Below are 24,624 nucleotides of genomic sequence, written 5' to 3'. Positions count from 1 at the left end.
ATAGCCTCCAACAGCAGCAAAGTCATGGAAGCATTTCTTCCAGGGGATCGCATTAAAGATCTAGGGGTAGATCGAATACCTCTTCAGTAAAGCTTAGGCATCAATTGGAATCTGGAAAAAGACAGCTTCACCATATAAAACAAACCATATAATTCAAACCAGGAATGAAGAGGCACAACTCTGAGCTATGGAGGTATGGTTAAAACTCACAGATATTTGCTTGAAACTACTTATCTGGATACCCATCGATGAGCTGGAGTTCTATGAATAGGAGAATGGAAAGAAGGGAGGGGGTCATGTCATTTATTTATTTACTGGGCCAAAGCACATCAATCAACATTTCTGTAAATGTACCAGATCCAACCAGTTAGTTTCCATCTAGTCATTGGACGAAGAGTTGGAGGGATATTCATCAACAGTTATCAGATATTATTCTTCAATGCCCTTCTCATGACATGTAATTTACTTGGGACATACCTGTGACATTAGATACGTTCTACACCTAAATGGCTATGAGGAGGAGAGAGACAGAAGGAAGGGAGTCAAATCAGTTATAAATAAAAGACAAGTAAAACAATTAAAATTGTTTATTTAAAAAATATTAATATAAATGTAAAAAGATGTAAAAGACAGACTGTGGTCAATGAATGAAAAATAACATTTTCAGAATGGTTGTTTATTTAGTCATTTTTGTAGCAACATTTATTCCATGAACAAGAGAGTTGATTTTAAAGCAATGAATGTTTTTGGAAAATGATTCACTTTGGCAGTTGTTTTTGACAATTCGTTTTCTTGTTCATTTTTGTTTTGTTTAAATTACTTTGTAAGAGTGCCATCATTTGTTATAGGACTTCAGTGCCCCCTGCAAAACAAACCCTTTCTGAAGGAGACATCCCGTGTGCCATTACAAATCCTATGATGAAGGGGAGAGGGAGAATACAGAAGGTTCACTTCAAGTCATCACCAAGTCAAACTAGATCTGCCAGTGTGCATAGGAACAAAAAGATAAAAACAAATAAACACCTCACAGCACAAATTGTATTTGTCACATGCGCCGAATACGACAGACTTTACAGTGATATGCTTACATACAAGCCCTTAAAATTTCTTAGGGATCAAATCCCATTAACGGGATCGATTTGGCAACATCCTGTGAAATGGCAGAGCGCCAAATTGAAATTGTAAATATTTAAATTTCATACAATCACAAGTGCAATACAGCAAATTAAAGCTTTACTTCTTGTTAATCCAGCAACCGTGTCAGATTTCAAAAAGGCTTTACCCGCGAAAGCAATCCATGCTATTATCTGAGGACAGCACCCCATCAAACAAACACAGACAATCACATTTCATCCCCCCAGGCGCGACACACAACTCAGAAATAAGGATATAATTCATGCCTTACCTTTGACGAGCTTCTTCTGTTGGCACTCCAATATGTCCCATAAACATCACAAATGGTCCTTTTGTTCAATTAATTCTGTCATTATGGTTCCAAAATGTCCATTTATTTGGCGCATTTGATCCAGAAAAACAGCGGTTTCAACTCGCGCAACATGACTACAAAATATTTAATAAGTTACCTGTATTCTTTGTCAAACATTTCAAACAACTTTCCTAATACAACTTTATGTAGTTTTTAACGTAAATAATCAATAAAATTTAAGACGGGATAAACTGCGTTCAATAGCAGATAAAAACAAAGTGGAGTGAGCTTTCAGGTCGCACGACCCTCGTTCTGAACAGCCCTACTTCATTTTTCAAAGGAAAAACATCAACCAATTTCTAAAGACTGTTGACATCTAGTGGAAGCAATAGGAACTGCAAGCAAGTGCCTTAGAAATCTAGATCCACACAAAAAAAACATTGAAAAAAGTGACCTCAAAACATTTTTTTCCTGGATGGTTTGTCCTCGGGTTTTTGTCTGCCAAATAAGTTCTGTTATAGTCATAGACATTATTCAAACAGTTTTAGAAACTTCAGAGTGTTCTCTATCCAAATCTACTAATAATATGCATATCCTAGCTTCTGGGCCTGAGTAGCAGGCAGTTTACTTTGGGCACGCTTTTCATCTGGACGTGAAAATACCACCCCCTAGCCAACAATGCTTTAAGAAGTTAAGAAAAAAATAAAAAGTGTTAAGTAAAATAATGAAAATAGAAAATAAAAGTAACAAATAATAAACAGCAGCAGTAAAATAACAAGCGAGGCTATATACTGGTTGGACAAGGTACTTAATGTGTATGAAAACCATTATCAAGTGTTTTTCGTTCACATTTATCTCAAAAACCAAGGTATGAATACTGTTGTGTGCATTTTTTGTTCCTGTGTATAATTGAACAAATTTGGACTCACAGACTTCACCCTCCCTACACCTGTTCCCTACACCTGTTCACTATGCACTGCAAAATCATTCTGGCTATGGATACGGAGAACATTAATATACCCATTGGACTTTGGATGATTTTATTCTGCTTTGCCACTAATATCATAATAAACACAGACAAATAAAATATGGTGTTATTGTTGTGCATATTATTATTAATAATAATTTCCCCCAAAAGGTTCTGAGGATCCATTAAAAGGGGTTCTTTGAAGAACCCTTAGAGGAGACGCCAGGAACCTTTTCTTTTTTTCTTCAATTTCAAGTCTCATAGCCAATGGTCTGAATATTTTAGTAAATAAGATGTTTTTTATACATTTGCAAAAATTGAAAAATAAACTTTTCTTCCTCAGGGGGTATTTTGTGTAGATTGCTGAGGAATTCTTTTTATTTGATACATTTTAGAATAAGGCAGTAACGTAACAAAATGTGGAAAAAGTCAAGGGGTCTGAATACCTTCCGAAGGCACTGTACTCAGTCATAGGATGATGTTTACACTAATTTCATCAGGTCCGAGTAAACATTTGCATACATAATATTGGGTATGGTATAATATCCTAGCAAATATTGCCCGAACTAAATCAAAACAATACTGTCCATAACAATGGAGGCTGCCGAGGGGAGAAAGGCTCATTATGTCTGGAACGGAGCGAATGTAATCAAACATGAAACCATGTGTTTGATACCATTCCACCTATTCCGCTCCTGCCATTACCATGAGCCCTTTCTCCCAAATTAAGGTGCCACCAACCTCCTGTGTTGCATAAGTACCAACAGACTTTTTCTAAAATGTATTTCCAATAAGTTCAGGGTGGGATAGAACATTTGCAGTGTGACAGAATATGTCTAACTTCGCATGGTCAATGAATCCTTTATTATTGGGGGTTTAATCAAGTCACACAGTTTTTGTATTTCCACATACTCACAAAACAATTCTATTGATTTGCTCTCAAAATACAGGAGTCTTAGTTAATTAAAAATCTTTAACGTTTTTCCATATCTCAAATCAGTGAAGTAGATTCATGAACAAAGACATTGAACATTTTCACTGTCAATAGACAAATAACATCTCTGCATCAGCATTACATTTCCGTGATTTGACAACAAAAGTAAACCATTCTTTAGAAGCTGTTTATTCTATGGAGCATTAAAACGGATAGCTTCAAATCATTGCTAATTTAATACACCAGTTAATGGCATTCAGAAGGGAACAGCCACGAGATCATACTTCACCCTCACTAACTCAGTTCTCAAAAATATGGAAATTGTCCTCAGAAAAGTCAGCAATGGCAGTACATTTTCTAAATCACCCAACAAATCTGAAACTCATACTAAACAACAAGATACAGGAACTTGGTTCCATCAATAATTATTATTGGGTTTCACCACCGACGGACTCTATAAAACTTTATTGGCATTTGTTGAAAAACTTTTTGAAACAAACAAGTTCATCAACAAAGTGATGCATTGCCTACATAATCTGAGTGATGCTAGACAGCTGCAGCACCTCTTCAGACCGGGTCAGAGAATCAGTCCCCACCTTATCTGTTATCCTCAATGACAATGGTTCTCCTGGGGTAAGTGTCTACTTCCACAAAGATGTAGCGGAACTCTAACTTTCCAGTTTCAGGGTTCTGTTGAAAGAGTTAAAACACGTTCACCTTACGTCACAACAAAAAGAGCCGTTTATGCCAATATATATTCTCTAATTAATGGAGAATCTTGTTTCTGATATCAATAAAATAATGTCTCTAAACACTATAGCGTTTAGGTCAATCAAGCAGATAAATTGCACATAAAATAATATGGCTAGGGAATATGTCTAACCTCTTTAGATTCTGTGTGCACAGTTCCCTGCCGGCCTGGTTCTTCTCCCTGGATGTAGAACTTCAGTCTCATGTGCTTCAGTCCATCCTTCATGTACTCCACATGACTGTGGGGAAAAAAACATAATAAACATGCTAGTAATCACACAGTCTGTTTAATGCAGTGATCTTGTATTCCTATCACAGTGTATAAAGAAAGACCATCATGTTAAAAACAAACGTCGATCTCACCTGATTTTCTGTCTTCTACCTCGGCGGGACGTTTCACCGAAGCACTTGATTGGCTCCCCGAACACTCCAATCACCTGTGGTTTTACAAAGAGGAAGGAAGAGAACAATCAACTTTACACCCTGGGGTTGAATTAGATTTCAGAAATCAATCTTTTCTAAAAGCAGACCATCAAATCTGTTTTAAACCATTTCACCTGTGTTTTATATTAAATGTCGACAGTTTTTTTTCTTCAATATTCCCGCAAAACGCATTAACGCAACACATTTGGCAGAATTTTTTCCCATCAGATGACAGACGTGAAATTCTATTTGGTTAGCAGCCACACAAAAGCAAATTTAGCTTACAATGAAAAAGCAAGGTTTTTGTTTGGGGGGGGGGGGGATGATGCATGGCCATCATATGTATATAATATATATCATAGAAAGAATGTAGCCAGCTACATTTCCCAATGTTTTGCTTGAAGTAAATCTTGCATTTTACTTGATACAAGAGAAAAACTACACAAGAGGAAAGTACAGGAGAAAAGTAGGCTACACATCCATCAGTCAGAGCACCGTCTTGTGATCCAATGATGTGAGCAAAGATAGTGTAACTGAAGCACAAAATGTGTCCTTTTACATTCATGATTTGGAGCGAACCCTGACTGAAGCCGAGCACAATTTACAAAGAGAGGGATTTAAGATCTCCGTTTTTCTCTTTACCTTTGTGTGTGATAAATGCAGAATCCTGTTAACGCGACCCCTGACACCACATTGCTTTTATCAATCCTGTGTTTTCAGAAGTGCAGATGCAGGGAAAGAGACGAGCCAATGAGACGTAAGATGGTTAATGGTGTCTTAACTCAGTTCTCTCACATGCGAAACACATTCAGGCAAAAGGCAAACACATAAATGAACTCAACTGAGATGCAGACGAAGAGTAGATTGTCTCGTTGATGTTATGTTTCTGTGCTTGTTATCTCACCTCTGGGTGTAACCTGGTTTTGTTGAAGGCTTTGCTGTAGACCTTGTTGGGGCTGGAGGAGGAGAACAGCTCCTGGAAAACCACATACAACAACCCACCTGAGAGCAAAACACAGAAGTGTCAACACTGTCTTTTTATCAGATTACATCAATTGATCTTTCAATATCATATTCTGGAAGTAAAAAAAATAAATAAAAAATCACCTGTTACTCCGAGTCCAATCAGCACAACTATGAGGTAGGTAAAGTCTTTGCCAGCTTCCTTTACTGTTGCGAGGGAGAGAACTCTGATTATGGTACACCCTTCTAGTTCTAAACTCTTTGATAGCTGGAGAAAAGGATGATGCCATTATGCCAATGTCAAAACTTTCAATAGTTTAGTCTCTTTCATTCTTATTGTGCAATAAGTGTTAACAAGGCAAACTCCATATGGGCTCTGCTTGATTAACAATACATTGTGTTCGACAGGCTTACCTTTATGTGCAGTAGAAGGTCCTTGCCTTGGTACTGACACCTGTCCACCATCCTTCTCTTCTCCTTTACTTCTCAATCTTGTGTCGACAGAAATGCTTCGACTCCGTGTACAAAATAGATTGCTCACAATAGGTGAGTGATATGCAGTCCCATAGAAAACGAATCTGGATGTTGCAGTAGACGGTTTCTGAAGGTGCAAATTATTCTGCATGCGTTCACATATTCGCAGAACGGATTGCGTTGACAGTGTTTGATATTGATGCAAATTACGCTGCACAACTTTCAGTATGAAAGAATACACCATGTTGTCCTCTATTCACGTTGACTTGCTAGCTACTTCAGCTATCAAAAAAAACGCACGCTGTGTCTTGCCCCTATTTCGCAAAATTTCCCAGTATTAATGAACTGCTACTAAAGTCGACCCATTATACGATATAAATGACCTAATTACAACACAATTCAATATATACTTCAATAAGTACTTGCAAGACTGTCAGCGTTGAGTTTGGGAGCTTGCTGTTGAACCTCCGGCGCATGCATGTCGTCACTGTACAAGCGCGAAGAATCATGGGAGAGAGAGATTTCTTGGAAGAGGCATTGGCAGTTTAAGTCCATGGCAGGTCCCAGTGGATGAAATTAAAAAATAATTCTGTCTTTGATGAAGTAGACATCACAGCAATGTCACAGATTTTAAAACATGTATATTTTAAACATATATTCTCTTTGGTAATATACTCACGTATTCTAGACTAGTAGGGTAAGCTACAGCATTTAGGCTACAACATTATAAAAAGGGACAGGTTTGGGTAGGTTACCTTCTAAATGTAATCTGTTACAGTTACTACTTACCTGTCCAAAATTGTAATCAGTAACTTCAGTTTTCGATTTCTTCCTTTAAGAGGCATTGGAAGAAGACAAAAAGGATCCATCAAACACATTGGTGTGTCATCATAGTGGTCTCTGACTTGTGGTCAGACTCGCTCAGGTGGAGCAAACTTAAACTATCGCCTTTTTTCAATGCTGAATTGAATGCCATCGAAAAAAACAGAATGGTGTCATAAAACATTTTCCCAAACATCCTTTCTAAATGTCAAAGCAATCCAAGAAGTAATCATCTAGTTTTTCAAAAGTATCCATCATCTGATTACAATATTTTTGCTGGTAACGTAACTGATTACAGTTTGCTTTATTGTAAACAGATTACATGTACATGTACCCTGACAAGTGACGTTGTTCATGGACAAGCACAAATGAATATCACTTTCCAATATACAAACTCAGTAAGTCTCAATCAGATTAGTATCAGTGTATTGAAAACATTCTGTCCAGCATTTCTTTAACGTGTTACCAAAGTATAGAGATCTCAGCAAACAGATGGGTCTCAAACATACACATACACGATATACACAAAAGTGTGTGGACGCCCCTTCAAATGAGTGGATTTGGCTATTTCAGTCACAACCGTTGCTGACAGGTGTATAAAATCGAGTACACAGCCATGCAATCTCCATAAGACGTTGGCAGTAGAATGGCCTTACTGAAGAGCACAGTGATGTCTATGAGCAACAACGGCTCAGTTGTGAAGTGTTATGCCACACAAGCTCACAGAACGGAACCTCCAAGTGCTGAAGCGCTTAGCACATAAAAATAATCTGTCCTCGGTTGCAACACTCACTACTGAGTTCCAAACTGCCTCTGGATGCAACGTCAGCACAAGAACTGTTCGCTGGGAGCTTCATGAAATGGGTTTCCATGGAGGAGCAGCTGCAGACAAGCCTAAGATCATCATGCGCAATGCCGAGCGTCAACTGGAGTGGTGTAAAGCTCACAGCCATTGGATTCTGGAGGAAGTGGAAACGCTTCACCATCTGGCAGTCCAATGGACTAATCTGTGTTTGGCAGATGCCAGGAGAACGCTACCTCACCGAATGCATAGTGCCAACTGTAAAGTTGGGTGGAGGAGGATTAATGGTCTGAGGCTGTTTTTCATGGTTCGGGCCAGGCCCCTTAGCTCCAGTGAAGGGAAATCTTAACGCTACCGCGTACAATTAAATTCTAGACCATTCTGTGCTTCCAACTTTGTGACAGCAGTTTGGGGAAGGACCTTTCCTGTTTCAGCATGACAATGTCTCCATGCACAAAGTGAGGTCCATACAGAAATCGTTTGTCGAGATCGGTGTGGAAGAACTTCCCTGGCCAGCACAGAGCACCTTTGGGATGAATTGGACTTCACTAATGCTCTTGTGGCAAGTCCCCGCAGCAATGTCCAAACATCTAGTGGAAAGCCTTCCCAGAAGAGTGGAGGCTGTTATAGCAACAAAGGCGTGACCAGCTCCATATTAATGCCCATGATTTTGGAGTGAGATGTTCGATGAGCAGGTGTCCACATACTTTTGGTTACGTGGTGAATTTTGAATGACAGGAAATAAAATATTGCAAAGGAAAGGCTATGGGGCAATCAAGGAATTAGGTAGTAGCCTAATTCATGATCAGTAATTGAGCACACATGTTTTTTTTTTACTGTAGCCTAGTGTTTATGGACAAGCCACTAGTACAACCATTCCCAATGTTTGAGATCCTAGTTGGAAATCTGACTGGAAATTCTCAAAATTGGGATCTCTGGAAAAACAATTTCATTAGGCTACTCTCTGAAGAGGTCTGTGACTTGTCATAGAAACTACATATTACATCCCAATGTCCCATTTCAGTCCACAGAAATCACCAAAGAGATATTTCATGTCTAGTGGATTAAAACTAAGGTTAATGCCCTTCATGACATCACAACATTCTCCTGGGTGTGACACTCCATCCGGGGAAAGAACTCGAGCCATAATGGAGGGAGGAAAACATAACAGTGATACATACTATGGATTTCCAGATGGTATTTCAGCACCAAAATGACATCCTTACATGTTTGATAAATAAAAAAATCATTAATCAAGTTTCAAAGAACAGGTTCAGTTTTTAGTCCATGAACAATGTACATTAAAGGTATTTATTTTTCTTTTAAAGTTTCGGTCCAGTATCTGAGTATCAGGATATGTGTCCGTTGGCTTTACAATCTCAGACATTTGAGAAACACAAACAGGGCATCTCACCTGTTATCCAAACAAACAAAAAAACCAACGCATACACAAAAAAAGCTTCTGTTTTTCCTTATCACAACACTCTAAATTGGTCTTGCCACTCAACGCAAGTGCAACAGTTCCCTCAAGATGCATGAGGGAGATTAATGTTAGTTCCATGTCAAACTTGGCAAGATGCAGAAGACTGATGAATCGGTCTGAAGTATCTGTAGAGAAATGGAAACACCATTACTTTTAGTGTACTCTAGGCCACAATAACTACAACAACAGTTTATTACAGTTTGATATATCACTTTACCTCTATGTCTCTCCATCCTGAAGTTTCATTAGAACAGATTACTGCGTAAATCAAATGTGACCCTAAAGCATTAACATGTTACAACATACAGTAAGCCTATTTGAAGTATGTTGCTCATATTGTGCATGTGTTAAGACATTACTGTATTGTCGCCGTCTCTCTCTCTGTGTGTTTACACAGCGTCAGTATTGATTCACTTGGTCTCTTAAGTTCACATTACAGTTATACAATAACAGTATCACTAGCTGTGTCAAAATGAAGTGAACAAATAACATTAACTGAACACATGAACTTACGCAGTGCATTACAAAAAAACCAAACAACAACATTAACATAAACAACAGCAAACGAGAAACTGAGCAAGCATATCAAATTAAACTAAAGATTGATTTATTGTTGGGATATTGAAGGCGTCAGCATAGTTGCAATGATGTAGTGTAGACAAACCATGCAGGCAATAACATAAATCCTATTGTCAACACTGTAACACCTCCCTGATTATGTTCAAGTGAAAGTGGACTGGAATTACATTACATTTGAGTGGAGATCAAAATGTTTTGATTTAGTATAGTCCTAGTGTGGCTAAACGGTGTACCTTAATGGGGTGCGTTTGTGAGAGTGTGTGTGTGTGTGTGTGTGTGTGTGTTGTGTGCATGCATGTGTGTATGTTTGCATTCATATTTATTTACTTGCAACCAAATTAATTTAATTTCATTTCATTTGAACAATAAGGACTGGTGAAACACATAACAAAATAATTAGATAAAACCTTAAAATAAAAATTATTAAGCTTTATTGTTTATTTTCTTACAAAGCATTCATAAAATCAGTCCTGAACAGTATTATTAATGTCTTTAAAAAGTCTCCTCTTTTCAAATACCCCCAGTAGAAAAGTCTGAGTACAAAGATTACAGGCTACGAAAAGAGAGGGTGTGACAAATCAACTGAATTTACATTGTTTATGTCAAATAATAAATAACTAAACTTTGATTTTTTTTTTTAATTTGTGAGAGGAATCAACATTTGAAAATGAAAATGTTAAAGATTAGTTTTGTATTGACATTTGACTTTCAATTTAGTTGAATTAGCATGCAATCAATTAATACCACTCACAATACTTTTATGGATAGATTTCCTTTGTTTATGTTATAGTGAACTTATTTATAACTGAGATGCATGTAGTGCATTAGTGGATGACTTTCAATCTACATGTTAGTTTGTTCATGTTTTAATGGATATAAAAAGCATGCACAAGTCATACCATAGCATTTTCAATTATCATATAAAGTTGTTTTTTTTTATTCAGAGAGGGCTAATTACACTGAGGTTAGTTACTGACTAGGCTTTATTGCCTAATTATTACTGATAAATGTTACATCTTTCCTCAAACTGAAAAATTGCAAGCATTGATACCCCAAAATACCATTTATAATATGCTGCAAAAATCCTACAAAATCACATGCTCTAAACATTGAACGGAGGAAGGTTTTCTAATCACAATAGTCCATTGATGATTTTGAGCAACAAACTTGCATCTCACAATGTAGATATTCATCCAATGTTTTGTTTGATAATAATGTACCATGTTAATGTCCAGTCAATAAGATTACAAAATCTGAAGTGACAATAGTGGGTCTGATTAGAAGCCTACTTAAATTCAAGTTTCAATTATTTTAAGCCAGTCTATACACAGGCAATTGTTTTTATCACTGTAGCTACTTTCTTCCAGTTTGTTACATATTTCATATTCTCTATTTCCATAAGTCCTTCATCACCATCACCATCGCCATTATGCTGATGTGAATCTCCGGTCCGTATTTTCATATTTCATTGAAGCCCGTTCGTACTGATCCAGGATTGCACTATTCTCAAGAAGTCTATATGATGGAAACAATGCAACATAACGTAGAGCGTAAACAAACACACAAACATACATACACACTCACCGGACTAAGCATTTCCTACACTGAATGACACAACTTAGGGTAACAGTTTATTTCAATGTCCCAGGATAATACTAACATGAGGGAGTCATGGCTTAAAGGTGACATTCATTAAGTGCAATGATAGTCTAGACAACCTTATGTTGGCATTATGATGAAACATCCAAATTAAGTGTTACCCAACAAAGACATAAAATAAAATGACTTTACATTAATGCAACTTAAAATTGAAGACAACAGTACAGTCCATGAGTCAGGGGGGTCTCATAGCGATTTTTTTGATGGTCAATGTCCCTAGAGTTGGAAAATGTGTGATAGCAGTGCATCAATGGTAGCTTCCTCTGTGATAAAACTCTTTATTTCATCCCTCCGTCCCATTCATTTTTCCCATAGGGATTTTACCCCAAAGAATGTCAGTATACAACCAGTTATTGCTCACTTATACTCTTCAGTCATATATCATTGGATCGCTTAGATTCACAGCTATGCATCAGACATATTTTCTGAATGTTTAGGTCAACAGAACTTCGACCTTTGACCTCTAGGGTACATATTAGAATTACCTGTATGAATTGCTTTAAAGAGGAAACGTGATATATTTGAAAGTTTGTTTGACAAGATGTTCTGAAAGGTCATAAAATTTCCATTCAAACTTCGAAAGCACCAGTTACAACTATTGTTAAACAAAATCGCCAATATTGTGCCATCGACATTAGAATGTTGCAAGCTTAGAATTCTATGTAATGGGGAAGCTATGTTTTGGGATTCTAACTTTGGTGATAGAGGAATCAAATTGCACACACCCAGCTAGAGCAGGTTTTTAAAAAGATTTGTAGACACAGTACAGGGCCATCACAGAATTCAATCATTAACCCCACAGAAGCCTTTGTCCAATATGGCCGACAAACAAAACAATGGGGTCTTACTGGAAAATTTAGCATGACCATACCTGTATGAAATATATACTGAGCAAAAATATAAACACAACATGCAACAATTTCCATTAATTTACTGAGTTACAGTTCATATAAGGAAATCAGTCAATTTAAATAAATTCATTAGGCCCTAATCTATGGATTTCACATGACTGGGCAGGGGTGCAGTCATGGGTGGGTCTAGGAGGGCATAGGTCCACCCACTGGGGAGCCAGGCCCAACTAATCAGAAATAGTTTCCCCCAAAAAAGCGTGCTTTATTACAGACAGAAATACTCCTCCGTTTCATCAGCTATGCGAGTGGCTGGTCTCGGACAATCCCGCAGGTGAAGAAGTCGGATGTGGAGGTCCTCGGCTGGCATGGTGACACGTGGTCTGCATTTGTGAGGCCGGTTGGACGTACTGCCAAATTCTCTAAAACAACGTTGGAGGTGGCTTATGGTAGAGAAATAAACATCAATTCTCTGGCATCAGCTCTGGTGGACAATCCTGCAGTCAGCATGCCAATAATACACTCCCTCAAAACTTGAGACATCTGTGGAATTTTGTTGTGTGTCAAAACTGCACATTTTAGTGTGGGCTTTTATTGTCCTGAGCACAAGGTGCACCGGTGTAATGATCATGCTGTTTAATCAGCTTCTTGATATGCCACACTTGTCAGCTGAATGGATTATCTTGGCAAAGGAGAAATGCTCACTAATTGGGATGCAAACAAATTTGTGCACAATATTTGAGAGAAATAAGCTTTTTGTGTGTATGGAACATTTCTGGGATCTTTTATTTCAGCTAATGACACATGGGTCCAACACTTTACATTTTGTGTTCATATTTATGTTCAGTATAATTGTAATATGCCCTAAAATATCTTAAAATGTTCATAGTGTTTTAGAATACACAACCAAATGAGCAAGGTGGGCCAGATAAGGAATGATTATTCACAGAATTGTGGTAAGAATGTGCCTAAAAAGCTGTCAGAAAGAATCACTGACCTATGAACACAATAGCATCAACAATTGGAATATTTGATCCTTAAACATGTAAAAATGTACATGTGAATAATCATGGATGTGAGCTTATTAAAATGATATACAATGTTATCCTAGTAGCTGTTTTCATTATGAGGACTATAAACCTGCCCCGAACATTCCATTACAATGTAGTAAAATCCAATGTTGGGCCTGTTGAGGTCAATTATATTACTTGTAGTATTCTAGTAAAAGACCAATCTGCTACAGCCCCAGAGTAAGAATGCATGATCATTTAGACTAACTACGTGTAATGGTTTGCTGCTCTCAACATCAGGTGAAAACAGATTGACATTTCTATGGAATTTGACATTGTAATGTACGCAGTATATTTCTCGTCCTCTGTTTTATGAAAACAATTAATATGATAACATTGTATATCATTTTAATCTGCTCACATCAATGACATCACATGTACACATCCATTTGACATGTTTGAAGATTAAATATTGCAATTATTCGTCATAGCATCCGCAGAAATCAGTGATTCGTAAAGCTTTTTTTGTGCACATTCTTATCACAATTCTATACAGTGCCTACGGATAGTATTCAGACTGCTTCACTTTTTTTCACATTTTGTTACGTACTTACTGTAAAATTGATCAAATAGTTGTTTTCCCTCATCAATCTAAAAAATATCCCAGTATGACAAGGCAAAAATAGGTTTTTAGACATTTTTGCTAATATATTACAGATAAAAAACTGAAAATCACAGTTATGCAAGTATTCAGACCCTTTACTCAGGACTTTGTTGAAGCACCTTTGGCAGCGATTACCGCATCGAGTCTTCTTGGGTATGACGCTACAAGCTTTGCACACCTTTATTTGGGGAGTTTCTCCCATTCTTCTCTGCAGATCCTCTCAAGCCCTGTCAGGTTGGATAGGGAGCGTTGCTGCACAGCTATTTTCAGGTCTCTCCAGAGATGTTCGATTGGGTTCAAGTCCGGGCTCTGGCTGGGTCACTCAAGGACATTCAAAGACTTGTCCCGAAGCCACTCTTGCATTGTCTTGGCTGTGTGCTTAGGGTCGTTGTCCTGTTGGAAAGTGAACCTTCACCCCCAGTCTGAGGTCCTGAGGCCACTGGAGCAGGTTTTCTTCAAGGATCTCTCTGTACTTTGCTCTGTTTATCTTTGCCTCGATCCTGACTAGTCTCTCAGTCCCCACCGCTGAAAAACATATCCACAGCATGATGCTGCCACCACCATGCGTCACCGTAGGGATGGCGCAAGGTTTATTCCAGATGTTACACTTGGCATTCAGGCCAAAAAGTTAAATCTTGGTTTCATCAGTCCAGACAATATTGTTCATCACGGTCTGAGAGTCGTTTTGGCAAACTCCAAGCAGGCTGTCATGTGCCTTTTACTGAGGAGTGGCTTCCGTCTGGCCACTCTACCATGAAGGCAGAGATGGTGGTCCTAGAAGGTTCTCCCATTTCCACAGAGGAACTCTAGAGCTCTGTCAGAGTGACCATCAGGTTCTTGGTCACTTCCCTGCCCAAGGCCTTTCTCCCCCGATTGCTAGATTGGCCCGGGCGGCCAGCTCTAGGAAGAGTCTTGGTGGTTCCAAACATATTGCAATTAAGAATGATGGAGGCCACTGTGTTCTTAGGGACCTACAATGATGCAACCATTTTTCCCCAGAACCCCGGCTATGTGCCTCGACACAATCCTTTGACCTCATGGCTTGGTTTTTGCTCTGACATGCACTGCCAACTGCGGGATCTTATATAGACAGGTGTATGCTTCTCCAAATCCTGTCCAATCAATAGAATTTACCACAGGTGGACTCCAATAAAGTTGTAAAAAACATCTCCAGGATGATCAATGGAAACAAGATGCACCGGATCTCATAGCAAATGATCTGAATACTTATTTAAATAAGGTATTTCTGTTTTGTATTTTTTATACCTTTGCAAACATTTATAAAAAGTAGTTTTCACTTTGTCATTATGGGGTATTTTGTGTAGATTGCTAAGGATTTTTTTTGTTTAATACATTTTAGAATAAGGCTGTAACTTAACAAAATATGGAAAAAGTCAAGGGGTCTGAATGCTCTCCGAAGGTACTGTATCTGGCACACCTGGCAAATTTTGTTGTGTATTCTACATCACTATGAACATTTTAAGATATTTTGGGGTATACTACAATTATATTTCATACAGGTATGGTCATGCAAAATGATTAAATAAACGCAATTGTGTTGTTTGGTGGCCATATTGGTAAAAGGCTTCTGGGCTTAATACATGGATTCTGTGATGGCCCTGTATCTACAAGCCTCTTCCATAATGCTATAGTCCAAAAACATAACTGCCCCATTACATGGAATTCTATGGTTAAGCTTCAAACATTATAATGTCAATGGCACAATATTTGCGATTTCCTTAAAAGTAGTTGTAGATGGTGCATTCGAAGTTGGTTACAGTATATTTTATATAATTTAAAAGGTAACTTCATGACCTTTCAGAACCACTTTTCAAACAAAGTTGAACATGATTCAGGATTTAATGCACTTCTATCACACATTTTCCGACACTAGGGACAGAGAACTTCAACAAAATCACTATGAGACACATCATCCCAAGTGAGCTGTACAGATCATATTTGGTGGTCTGGCTCATGGACTAGTAGGCTCGGAAAGCCATGTTCAGTATTTCATTCATTCAACAAGTCAAGACAACAGGAGAATACAGTGTAAGTGTGACTTCAGTAAACCTTAGTAATATCTGAAAACATTCCAGGTGTCTAACTTGTTTAGAATTAGGACTGTGACTTTAGTATTGGTGTATGTAGTACTATTAATGTGCTTAATTAAAAGTGTGCTAATTAAATATCTGTATGTTAAATAATACAGCTATGATCTGTTTGTGCTATGAGGCTAAAAGAAATACAGGTTAAAGGTGAGAATCATCCTTATTTTCCACAGGTTCAACAGAAGATGACTGGAAAAGTCCATGCTAATAAATAATAAAATGTTGCTCATGATATGACCTCGGTAAGCAGAGGACACATACATGAGCTTCAAATCAACCACGCAAAAAAATAGAAGCCAAATTTCACACAAAAACTCACCATAAACCAAGATGACCGCAAGCAGAGGAACCATCTTGATGACAACAATGAACCATATCAAAAAATCTAACAAAACAAAACAAACTAAATCCAGAATAACTTCACAAAAAAGTCAACATCAAAACTACATAAAACTACCATTACTGAGATATTGACTTATATGGTCAAACGATGACCTACACAGAAACATAAAATATGTTTATTGTTGTATAAGGGGGGGGGGGGCTTACCTTGAGATTGCCTTACACCCTAGTCGTGTTGTATTCTGATTCGTGTTTGCTCAAAGAGCCAATGAGGCAGAACCTGAAATGTCACCGCTCTGTCGTTTAATATCAAACTCTTTTTTTGCATAGAGATTATCATATGTACTGTAAATGCATATATTGGCTACATAAAAGCAGAACATTTCAACAGAGTTTTGAACTCTGGAAGTCTTGCATGCATAGAAATTGCTGTGCTGGACATTATAGTTAAAACAAGACTTTTTCAGGTATACAGGTTGAATACAGTAGAGCACACATTGTGCATGCATAGCAAAGGTACTTTATCTTGGAAGTTATTTTGGAAGTCCAAGAAGTGTAAACATTTAATTTATCAAGTCATCAAGGTGCAGATATCTGTACATTCAAATATAATTGAAGAAAACAGATTTGTGCCAAAGGTTTGAACTTTACCACATAAAAAAAAGAACACATTTAACTTTTACTATTAACAAAGTTATTTGTGTTTATATCTTTTGAGTTTACAAAATATTATTTTTTGCATTCAAAATTGATCAATCAATAATCTCTTTAACAGTGGCAGGCACCAATACAAGCCCTTCTGTTGAGAGTCACAACAGATTGATACGACTACAGACTGAATTGATCTACATGTCCTCTATAGAAAAGAGGTGTGTATTTGTCTGATCCATTGCAAATGTCGTGCACTCTATTTGCACATTATAAATCAGTATTTTAATTCAAGATGGATATCTGAAAACCTAACAAGGACACTGGCAATGTTTCTAGGTACTGAGCATGGGTTGGAGCTACATAGATAGATAAAGAAAGCAATATAGAGAGAAAGAGACAAAGAAACAGAGTGAATGTGTGTGAAAGAGTGAGATAGAGAGTGATAAATAGACAGGAAGGGGAGGAAGATAATGGGTGAGAGAGAAAGAGAGGGGGCAGGTCTCCCTACCACAGTATAACTCTTTATGAATGATAGCAGAGTTGACAAGAAGTAAGAAGATCAAAGCAAAAAAGGAAGCTACAACCTAAAAAAAAAATAAGAAGAATGAGAGAAAGAACAAAAGTAGAGGGGGATTAAAAAATGTTTAAAAAGGAAGAAAATCAATGTCACCCTCCCCCATGACATCTTCTATTAGGATGTCTTCATTGAGATGGATTGATTGACCATGGATCATTGGAAATCTATAGATACTGACCGCTGGACTGCCTTCTCGTGACGCGACAGTCGGTGGCTCGTTGTGGGAACCTCTTCCAGGTCGTCATCGAGGTCGCACCCGTTGTCGGCCGCTTCCTGTGAGTAGCTGTGCTTCATCACCAGTATGCTGCGCCGGTTCCCTGTGGCAACGCTGGGCAGCAGCGGCCGTACCGGCTGTGGTGGAAGGTCCGTGAGGAGGGTCTCGCGTGTGCTCAGGTTGCCGCGGCTACCCCGCCCACTGAGTGACAGCTGGGACAGGTGGGCGGAGCCCGGGTTGGAGGCGAAGCCACAGTGGTGGTCATGGACGCAGCGTGAGGATGAGCGGCGGAGAGCGTGGTAGTTCTCGAAGTCCTCTGCCAGGTCGACTAGGTCTGCGGAGGCTGCAGTGGCGTGTGTGGCGCTCCGTAGCGTGCAGAGCTCGTAGTGCGGCGGCTCGAAGACCTCCTGGAACATGGTGGGGTCAAAGTCCTCGCGCCGGAGGATGTACTTCTTCCTGGGCTGTTTGATCTGAACGATGACGGACACAATGAGGAGGATGAGGACGATACAACAGGTGACGCCGATAATGGTGCCGTTGGTGTTGTTCAGGTTGTCCAGGATATTGGCTTTCCTCTTCTCTGTTGGAGGAGGGAGACAGATGGGAGAGAGAAGGAGAGAAATAGAGAGATAGGTGGGAGGGAGAGAGACAGTGAGAGAGGAGCAAATAGTGGTGATCAGGAGACATTTGAATGTTTCTCTTTTAGAGAGTGTGTTGTTTTCTGCTTCCATCATTGTAAATGCAGTGAAACACATTGCATTTCTGTAGTTTTTCCACCTTTCGGGTCTGCCCCTTTAAGAAATGGCCAACTTACACCCACACCCACACACTTACAATCAAATTAAATTAAATCTTATTTGTCACATGATGTAGACTTTACCGTGAAATGCTTGCTTACGAGCCCTTCCCAATGAGGCAGAATTTAAAAATAATAATCCAAATAGCAACACAAAAGGAATAAAATAAAATACACAAGAATGGAGGTTTATATCAGAAGTAGTCGTATGAGGTAGATCTGTACATGAAGGATAAAGGGTAAAGTGACTAGGCATCAGGATAGATAATAATAAGAGTAAAATAAAGAACAGAGTAGCAACAGGAAATGATGAGTGTAAGAGTGTGTGAGTATGAATGTATGTTTGAGCATATGTGATTATACAACTGGCGAAAAGATTACTGTAGATCTGTTGGAATAATTGTTATAGATAACTTTGTCATCTTCTGGAAACAAAAGATGCTCTACAGCAGGTGTTCCCAAACAGGGGTACGCACAATGCTGTCAGGGTACGCCAAATAAAAATGTGATTCACATAAAATATATCTATTTTTTTAAATTACATTTTTGTGCTTTTTTTCTTCTTCACAATTTCAAACAGTCCATTTATACTTTGCCACGGGGCTGTACATTTGGGTGAGGTTTTTTTCTCACCCGGGTAGCCTCTTTTCACTGCCAAAAATAAAATTAAACCATCTAGTGTTCAGGAAAATAACAACACAATGTCAAATACAGGTAGCCTAGTCAAATAATTAACATTTAATCACATTAACCGTTACTTTCTTACGGAAATTCCACTTAACGGTCCGTATGTAGCCAAACGTAGCTGCTGCCCATGTTGGTATCTGTACTGATGGCGCAAAAGCCATGACAAGGAGACATAGCGGAGTGGTAACACGCGTGCGAGCAGTTGCTCCCGAAGCCACTTGGGTACACTGCAGCATCCACACACTGCAGCATCCAACGAGAGGCTCTTTCTGTTAAGGGAATGCCTGACAGCTTGAAAGACGTTTTGGACACAACAGTGAAAATGGTTGACTTTGTTAAAGCAAGGCCCCTGAACTCTCGTGTATTTTCTGCACTATGCAATGATATGGGCAGCGACCATGTAACGCTTTTAAACACACAGAAGGGCACTGGTTATCATGGGGAAAAAGTATTGACTTTGAGAGACGAGCTTAAAGTTTTGATTACTGACCATCATTTTCACTTGTCTGACCGCTTGCATGTGGACGAGTTTCTCACACGACTGGCCTATCTGGGTAATGTTTTTTCTCACCTGAATGATCTGAATCTAGGACTACAGTACTCTTCGCAACTATAATCAATGTGCGGGACAAAATTGAGTCTATGATTAAAAAGTTGGAGCTCTTCTCTGTTTGCATTAACAAGGACAACACAGGTGTTTCCATCATTGTATGATTTTGTGTGTGAACTTAAGCTTACAGACAATGTCAAATGTGATATAGCGAAGCACCTGAGTGAGCTGGGTACGCATTTACTTTCCCTAAATGGATGACACAAACAACTGGATTCGTTATCCCTTTCATGCCCTGCCTCCAGTTCACTTAACGATATCTGAACAAGAGAGTCTCATCGAAATTGCAACAAGGGGTTCTGTGAGAATTTAATTGAATCAGAAGCCACTGCCAGATTTCTGGATTGGGCTGCGCTCAGAGTATCCTGTCTTGGCAAATCGCGCTGTTAAGACACTGATGTCCTTTGCAACCATGTACCTATGTGAGTGTGGATTCTTGGCCCTCACTAGCATGAGAACTAAATACAGGCACAGACTGTGTGTGGAAAATTATTTAAATCAGTGTACCGTCAAAGGGACAGTTGTAAATCATGCAGCGCCTTATGTCAAGATCGTATATCTTAGAGAAACAACAAATGTCGATACAGATAAATGTCTTATATCGTCTGAAAGCTTCAATTCTTGTTAATTTAACTGCAGTGTCCTATTTACAGTAGCTATTACTGCGGAAAAATGCCATGCTATTGGTTGAAGAGAGCTCCTAACAACAACCCTTTTTTCACTGTGATAGTTTTGATAAATTCACCTCTGAAGGTGAAATGTGTACTTACATTCTGAAATCTTGTTCTGATTTATCATCCAATGGGTACCAGAGATAACATGAAGTGTCGTTTTGTTAGATAACATCCTTATTCATATTCCAAAAAGGTCCATATAACATGCACGATCAATTTTGTATTTCCACTCGTTAAATTTGCAAAGAAAGGAATCTGTGAAAATCTCGCCCTAAACGTTGTTTCAACGAGTCAAATCACGTTCGTATGAATTCCTCAGAGATCCTGGAACGTAAGAAGACTTCACTATATCATTAGGGATGTAGTATATCCTATAGGACACCATATTTGGTCAGAGAGCGATGCCTTCATGGCAAGCCGATGATACGGGCGGTCATCATTTGAATGACTATCTTTGTCAAATAAGCACCAATCGGGGTCAAACAAAGCTAGCTAGATAGCCAATGAGCAATGTATATGTCGTAAAATGTAGCTACTAACCTTGTACGACAGCATGCCTTTTCATATTGGACAGAAATGATAATATTCAGAGTTTTGAAGTTATGAATACTGGTTGTTTTGCAAATGTTGAACTTATAATATGGCTACGAATACTTGGAAAGCGAAATCAAAGTCCAAGTATACAGATTTTATGATATTCTTGCAGAAAAATGTAATATGAATGCGAATGTCTCCTTCACAATTTGCCTAAATGTATTTGGGGACTTCACACTAAAAGTCTTGCAGTTCACTCATTCTTCAAGTTATCCGTCTGAAACTTTTCACTTACACTGCTGCCATCTTGTTGACACTATCGGAATTACAACCAGAGTGACGGCTAGAACTGGGACTTTTCTCTTGCCCTTCAAAGACGGTGGTAGTTCTTTTCTTTGTATTTTCTTCTACCAGATCTATTGTGTTATATTCTCCTACATTCAATTCACATTTCCACAAACTTCAAAGTGTTAACTTTCAAATCGTATCAAGAATATGCAGCACGGCTGGCCCTTAAATGTACACGGAGATTAATAATATGCATCACAATCTATCAACTCTCTCTTACATATACACATTATAAGACACACACACTCTACACACACATACACATGGATGTTGTATTGTAGATATGTGGTAGTAGAGTATTGGACTGAGGGAACACACTTAATCTGTTGTGAAAAGTGTTATGAAATGTAATGTAATGTAATATTTTAAATCATTGAGCGGCGCAGCGGTCTAAGGCACTGCATCACAGTGCTCGAGGAGTCCCCACATGCCAGGGTTCAATCACAGGCTGTTTCACAGCCAGCACACAATTGGCCCAGTGTCATCTGGGTTAGGGGAGGGCTTGGCCGGTTGGGATGTCCTTGTCCCATAGCACTCTAGTGACTCCTTGTGGCAGGCCGGGCACCTGCAAGCTGATGATTGTAAGCTCACCAATTGTACTGTGCTTCCTCCGACACATTGGTGCGGCTGGGTTACGGGTTAAGCGAGCAGTGCGGTTTGGCAGGGTTGTGCTTTGGAGGATGCATGGCTCTGAACCTTCGTCTCTCCCAAGTCCGTACTGGAGTTGCAGCGATGGGACTGTAACTACCAAAGCACCCCCACACCATAACACCTCTTCCTCCATGCTTTACGGTGAGAAATACACATGCGGAGATCATCTGTTCACCCACACCGTGTCTCTACAATTTGGACTCCAGACCAAAGGACACATTTCCACCGGTCTAATGCTCGTGTTTCTTGGCCCGAGCAAGTCTCTTCTTCTTACTGGTGTTCTTTAGTAGTGATTTCTTTGCAGCAATTCGACCACGAAGGCCTGATTCACACAGGCTCCTGTGAACAGTTGATGTTGAGGTGTGTCTGTTACTTGAACTCTGTGAAGCATTTATTTGGGCTGTAATTTCTAAGGCTGGTAACTAATGAACTTATCCTCAGAGGTAACTCTGGGTCTTCCTTTTCTGTGGCGGTCCTCATGAGTGTCAGTTTCATCATTATGCTTGATGGTTTTTGCGACTGCACTTTCAAAGTTATTTTCCATATTGACTGACCTTCATGTCTTAAAGTAATGATGGACTGTCATTTCTCTTTGCTTATTTGAGCTGTTCTTGCCATAACATGGACTTGGTCTTTTACCAAATAAGGCTATCTTCTGTATACCACCCCTACCTTGTCACAACACAACTGATTGGCTCAAACGCATTAAGAAGGAAATAAATTCCATAAATTAACTTTTAACAGGTGTGCCTTGTTGATTGAAATGCATTCCAGGTGACTATCTTATGAAGCTGGTTGAGAGAATGCCAAGAGCGTGCAAAGCTGTCATCAAGGCAAAGGGTGAAGATTCTCAAATATATTTAGATTTGTTTAACACTTTTTTGGTTACTATATGATTCCATATGTGTTATTTAATAGTTTTGATGTCTTCACTATTATTCTACAATGTAGAAAATAGTAAAAATAAAGAAAAACCCTTGAATGAGTAGGTGTTCAAAAACCGGTAGTGTAGATTTAAAATTGTGCACTGAACAAAAATATAAACGCAACATGTAAAGTGTTGATCCTGTTATGGTTTTCTGTATGCAAAGGAGAGTCAGACCAAAATGCGGCGTGGCTATTGCGATCCATGTTTAATGAAAACAAAGTGAACACCAATCAAATAAAAAAACAATAAACGTAATACGAAAAATGAAACAGCCTAACACTGGTGCTAAGTAACACACGACAGAAAAAGGACAATCACCCACAAAACCCAACACCAAACAGGCTACCTAAATATGGTTCCCAATCAGAGACAATGACTAACACCTGCCTCTGATTGAGAACCATATCAGGCCAAACACAGAAACAAACAAACTAGACACACAACATAGAATGCCCACTCAGATCACACCCTGACCAAACAAAACATATAAACATACAAAGCAAACTATGGTCAGGGTGTAACAGTACCCCCCCCCAAGGTGCGGACACCGGCCGCAAAACCTGAACCTATTGGGGAGGGTCTGGGTGGTCATCTGACTGCGGTGGCGGCTCTGGTGCTGGACGTGGCCCCCACTTCAACATAGTCTGCCACCTTGTCCGCTTCCTTGGCCTCCTAACTATGGCGACCCTACTACATGACCCCACTGGACAGAGGGGCAGCTGCTCGGGACAGAGGGGCAGCTGCTCGGGACAGAGGGGCAGCTGAGGGGCAGCTGCTCTGGGCTGAGGGGCTCTGGCGCCTCTGGGCTGAAGGGCTCTGGCGCCCCTGGGATGAGGGGTTCTGGCGGCCCCTGGCAGACCGGCGGCACTGGCGGCCCCTGGCAGACCGGTGGCACTGGCGGCCGCTGGCAGACCGGCGGCCCCTGGCAGACCGGCGGCCCCTGGCAGACCGGCGGCACTGGCGGCCCCTGGCAGACCGGCGGCACTGGCGGCCCCTGGCAGACAGGCGGCCCCTGGCGGCCCCTGGCAGACCGGCGGCCCCTGGCAGACCGGCGGCCCCTGGCAGACCGGCGGCCCCTGGCAGACCGGCGGCACTGGCGGCACCTTGCAGACTGGCGGCACTGGCGGCCCCTGGCAGACCGGCGGCCCCTGGCAGACCGGCGGCCCCTGGCAGACCGGCGGCCCCTGGCGGCACCTTGCAGACTGGCGGCACTGGCGGCCCCTGGCAGACTGGCGGCACCTTGCAGACTGGTGGCACTGGCGGCCCCTTGCAGACTGGCGGCACTGGCTGCACCTGCAGACTGGCGGCACTGGCGGCACCTGCAGACTGGCGGCACTGGCGGCACCTTGCAGACTGGCGGCACTGGCGGCACCTGCAGACTGGCGGCACTGGCGGCCCCTGGCAGACTGGCGGCCCCTGGCAGACCGGCGGCCCCTGGCAGACCGGCGGCCCCTGGCAGACCGGCGGCCCCTTGCAGACTGGCGGCACTGGCGGCACCTTGCAGACCGGCGGCCCCTGGCAGACCGGCGGCCCCTGGCAGACCGGCGGCACTGGCGGCCCCTGGCAGAACGGCGGCCCCTGGCGGCACTGGCGGCCCCTTGCAGACTGGCGGCACTGGCGGCCCCTTGCAGACTGGCGGCACTGGCGGCCCCTTGCAGACTGGCGGCACTGGCGGCCCCTTGCAGACTGGCGGCACCTTG

At 40.5% G+C, this 24,624-nt stretch overlaps 2 protein-coding genes across 2 annotated transcripts in view; both read right to left on the bottom strand.

Moving 5' to 3' along the window:
* Nucleotides 1-2,499: 2,499 nt before the first annotated feature.
* timm21 (translocase of inner mitochondrial membrane 21) lies at nt 2,500-6,420 on the bottom strand. Its single transcript, XM_064949243.1, has 6 exons — nt 5,878-6,420; nt 5,608-5,670; nt 5,405-5,502; nt 4,441-4,514; nt 4,211-4,316; nt 2,500-4,017 (listed from the first exon to the last, which is right to left on the bottom strand). The coding sequence occupies exons 1-6, from the start codon at nt 6,179-6,181 to the stop codon at nt 3,925-3,927; spliced, it is 738 nt and encodes a 245-aa protein (XP_064805315.1). The 5' UTR covers nt 6,182-6,420; the 3' UTR covers nt 2,500-3,924.
* Nucleotides 6,421-10,044: 3,624 nt separating this feature from the next.
* The window catches only part of LOC135521655 (neuropilin and tolloid-like protein 1), a 114,805-nt gene continuing 100,225 nt past the window's right edge, over nt 10,045-24,624 (bottom strand). Inside the window, exons 6-7 of the mRNA XM_064947340.1 lie at nt 17,661-18,276; nt 10,045-11,138 (exon numbers count right to left, since the gene is read on the bottom strand). Coding sequence (XP_064803412.1) covers nt 11,051-11,138; nt 17,661-18,276 — 704 coding nt within the window. The 3' untranslated portion in view covers nt 10,045-11,050. The remainder of the gene's footprint in view (nt 11,139-17,660; nt 18,277-24,624) is intronic.

The sequence above is a fragment of the Oncorhynchus masou genome, chromosome 30 (assembly GCF_036934945.1).
Source record: "Oncorhynchus masou masou isolate Uvic2021 chromosome 30, UVic_Omas_1.1, whole genome shotgun sequence".
Classification (NCBI taxonomy): Eukaryota; Metazoa; Chordata; class Actinopteri; order Salmoniformes; family Salmonidae; genus Oncorhynchus; species Oncorhynchus masou.
The sequence above is the reverse complement of the archived record's forward strand: the minus strand, read 5'-3'. Positions and strand labels throughout refer to the sequence as shown.

Bases quoted from the DNA above. Each gene is read 5' to 3' on its own strand.
- timm21 (XM_064949243.1), bottom strand. From the start codon at position 6,181: ATGGTGTATTCTTTCATACTGAAAGTTGTGCAGCGTAATTTGCATCAA. The intron at 5,503-5,607 runs GTGATTTTTTAT...TTTTGCTCTCAG, and splicing joins GATTGGACTCGGAGTAACAG to GTGGGTTGTTGTATGTGGTT. The intron at 4,317-4,440 runs GTGAGATCGACG...TTTTCCCCACAG, and splicing joins GGTAGAAGACAGAAAATCAG to TCATGTGGAGTACATGAAGG.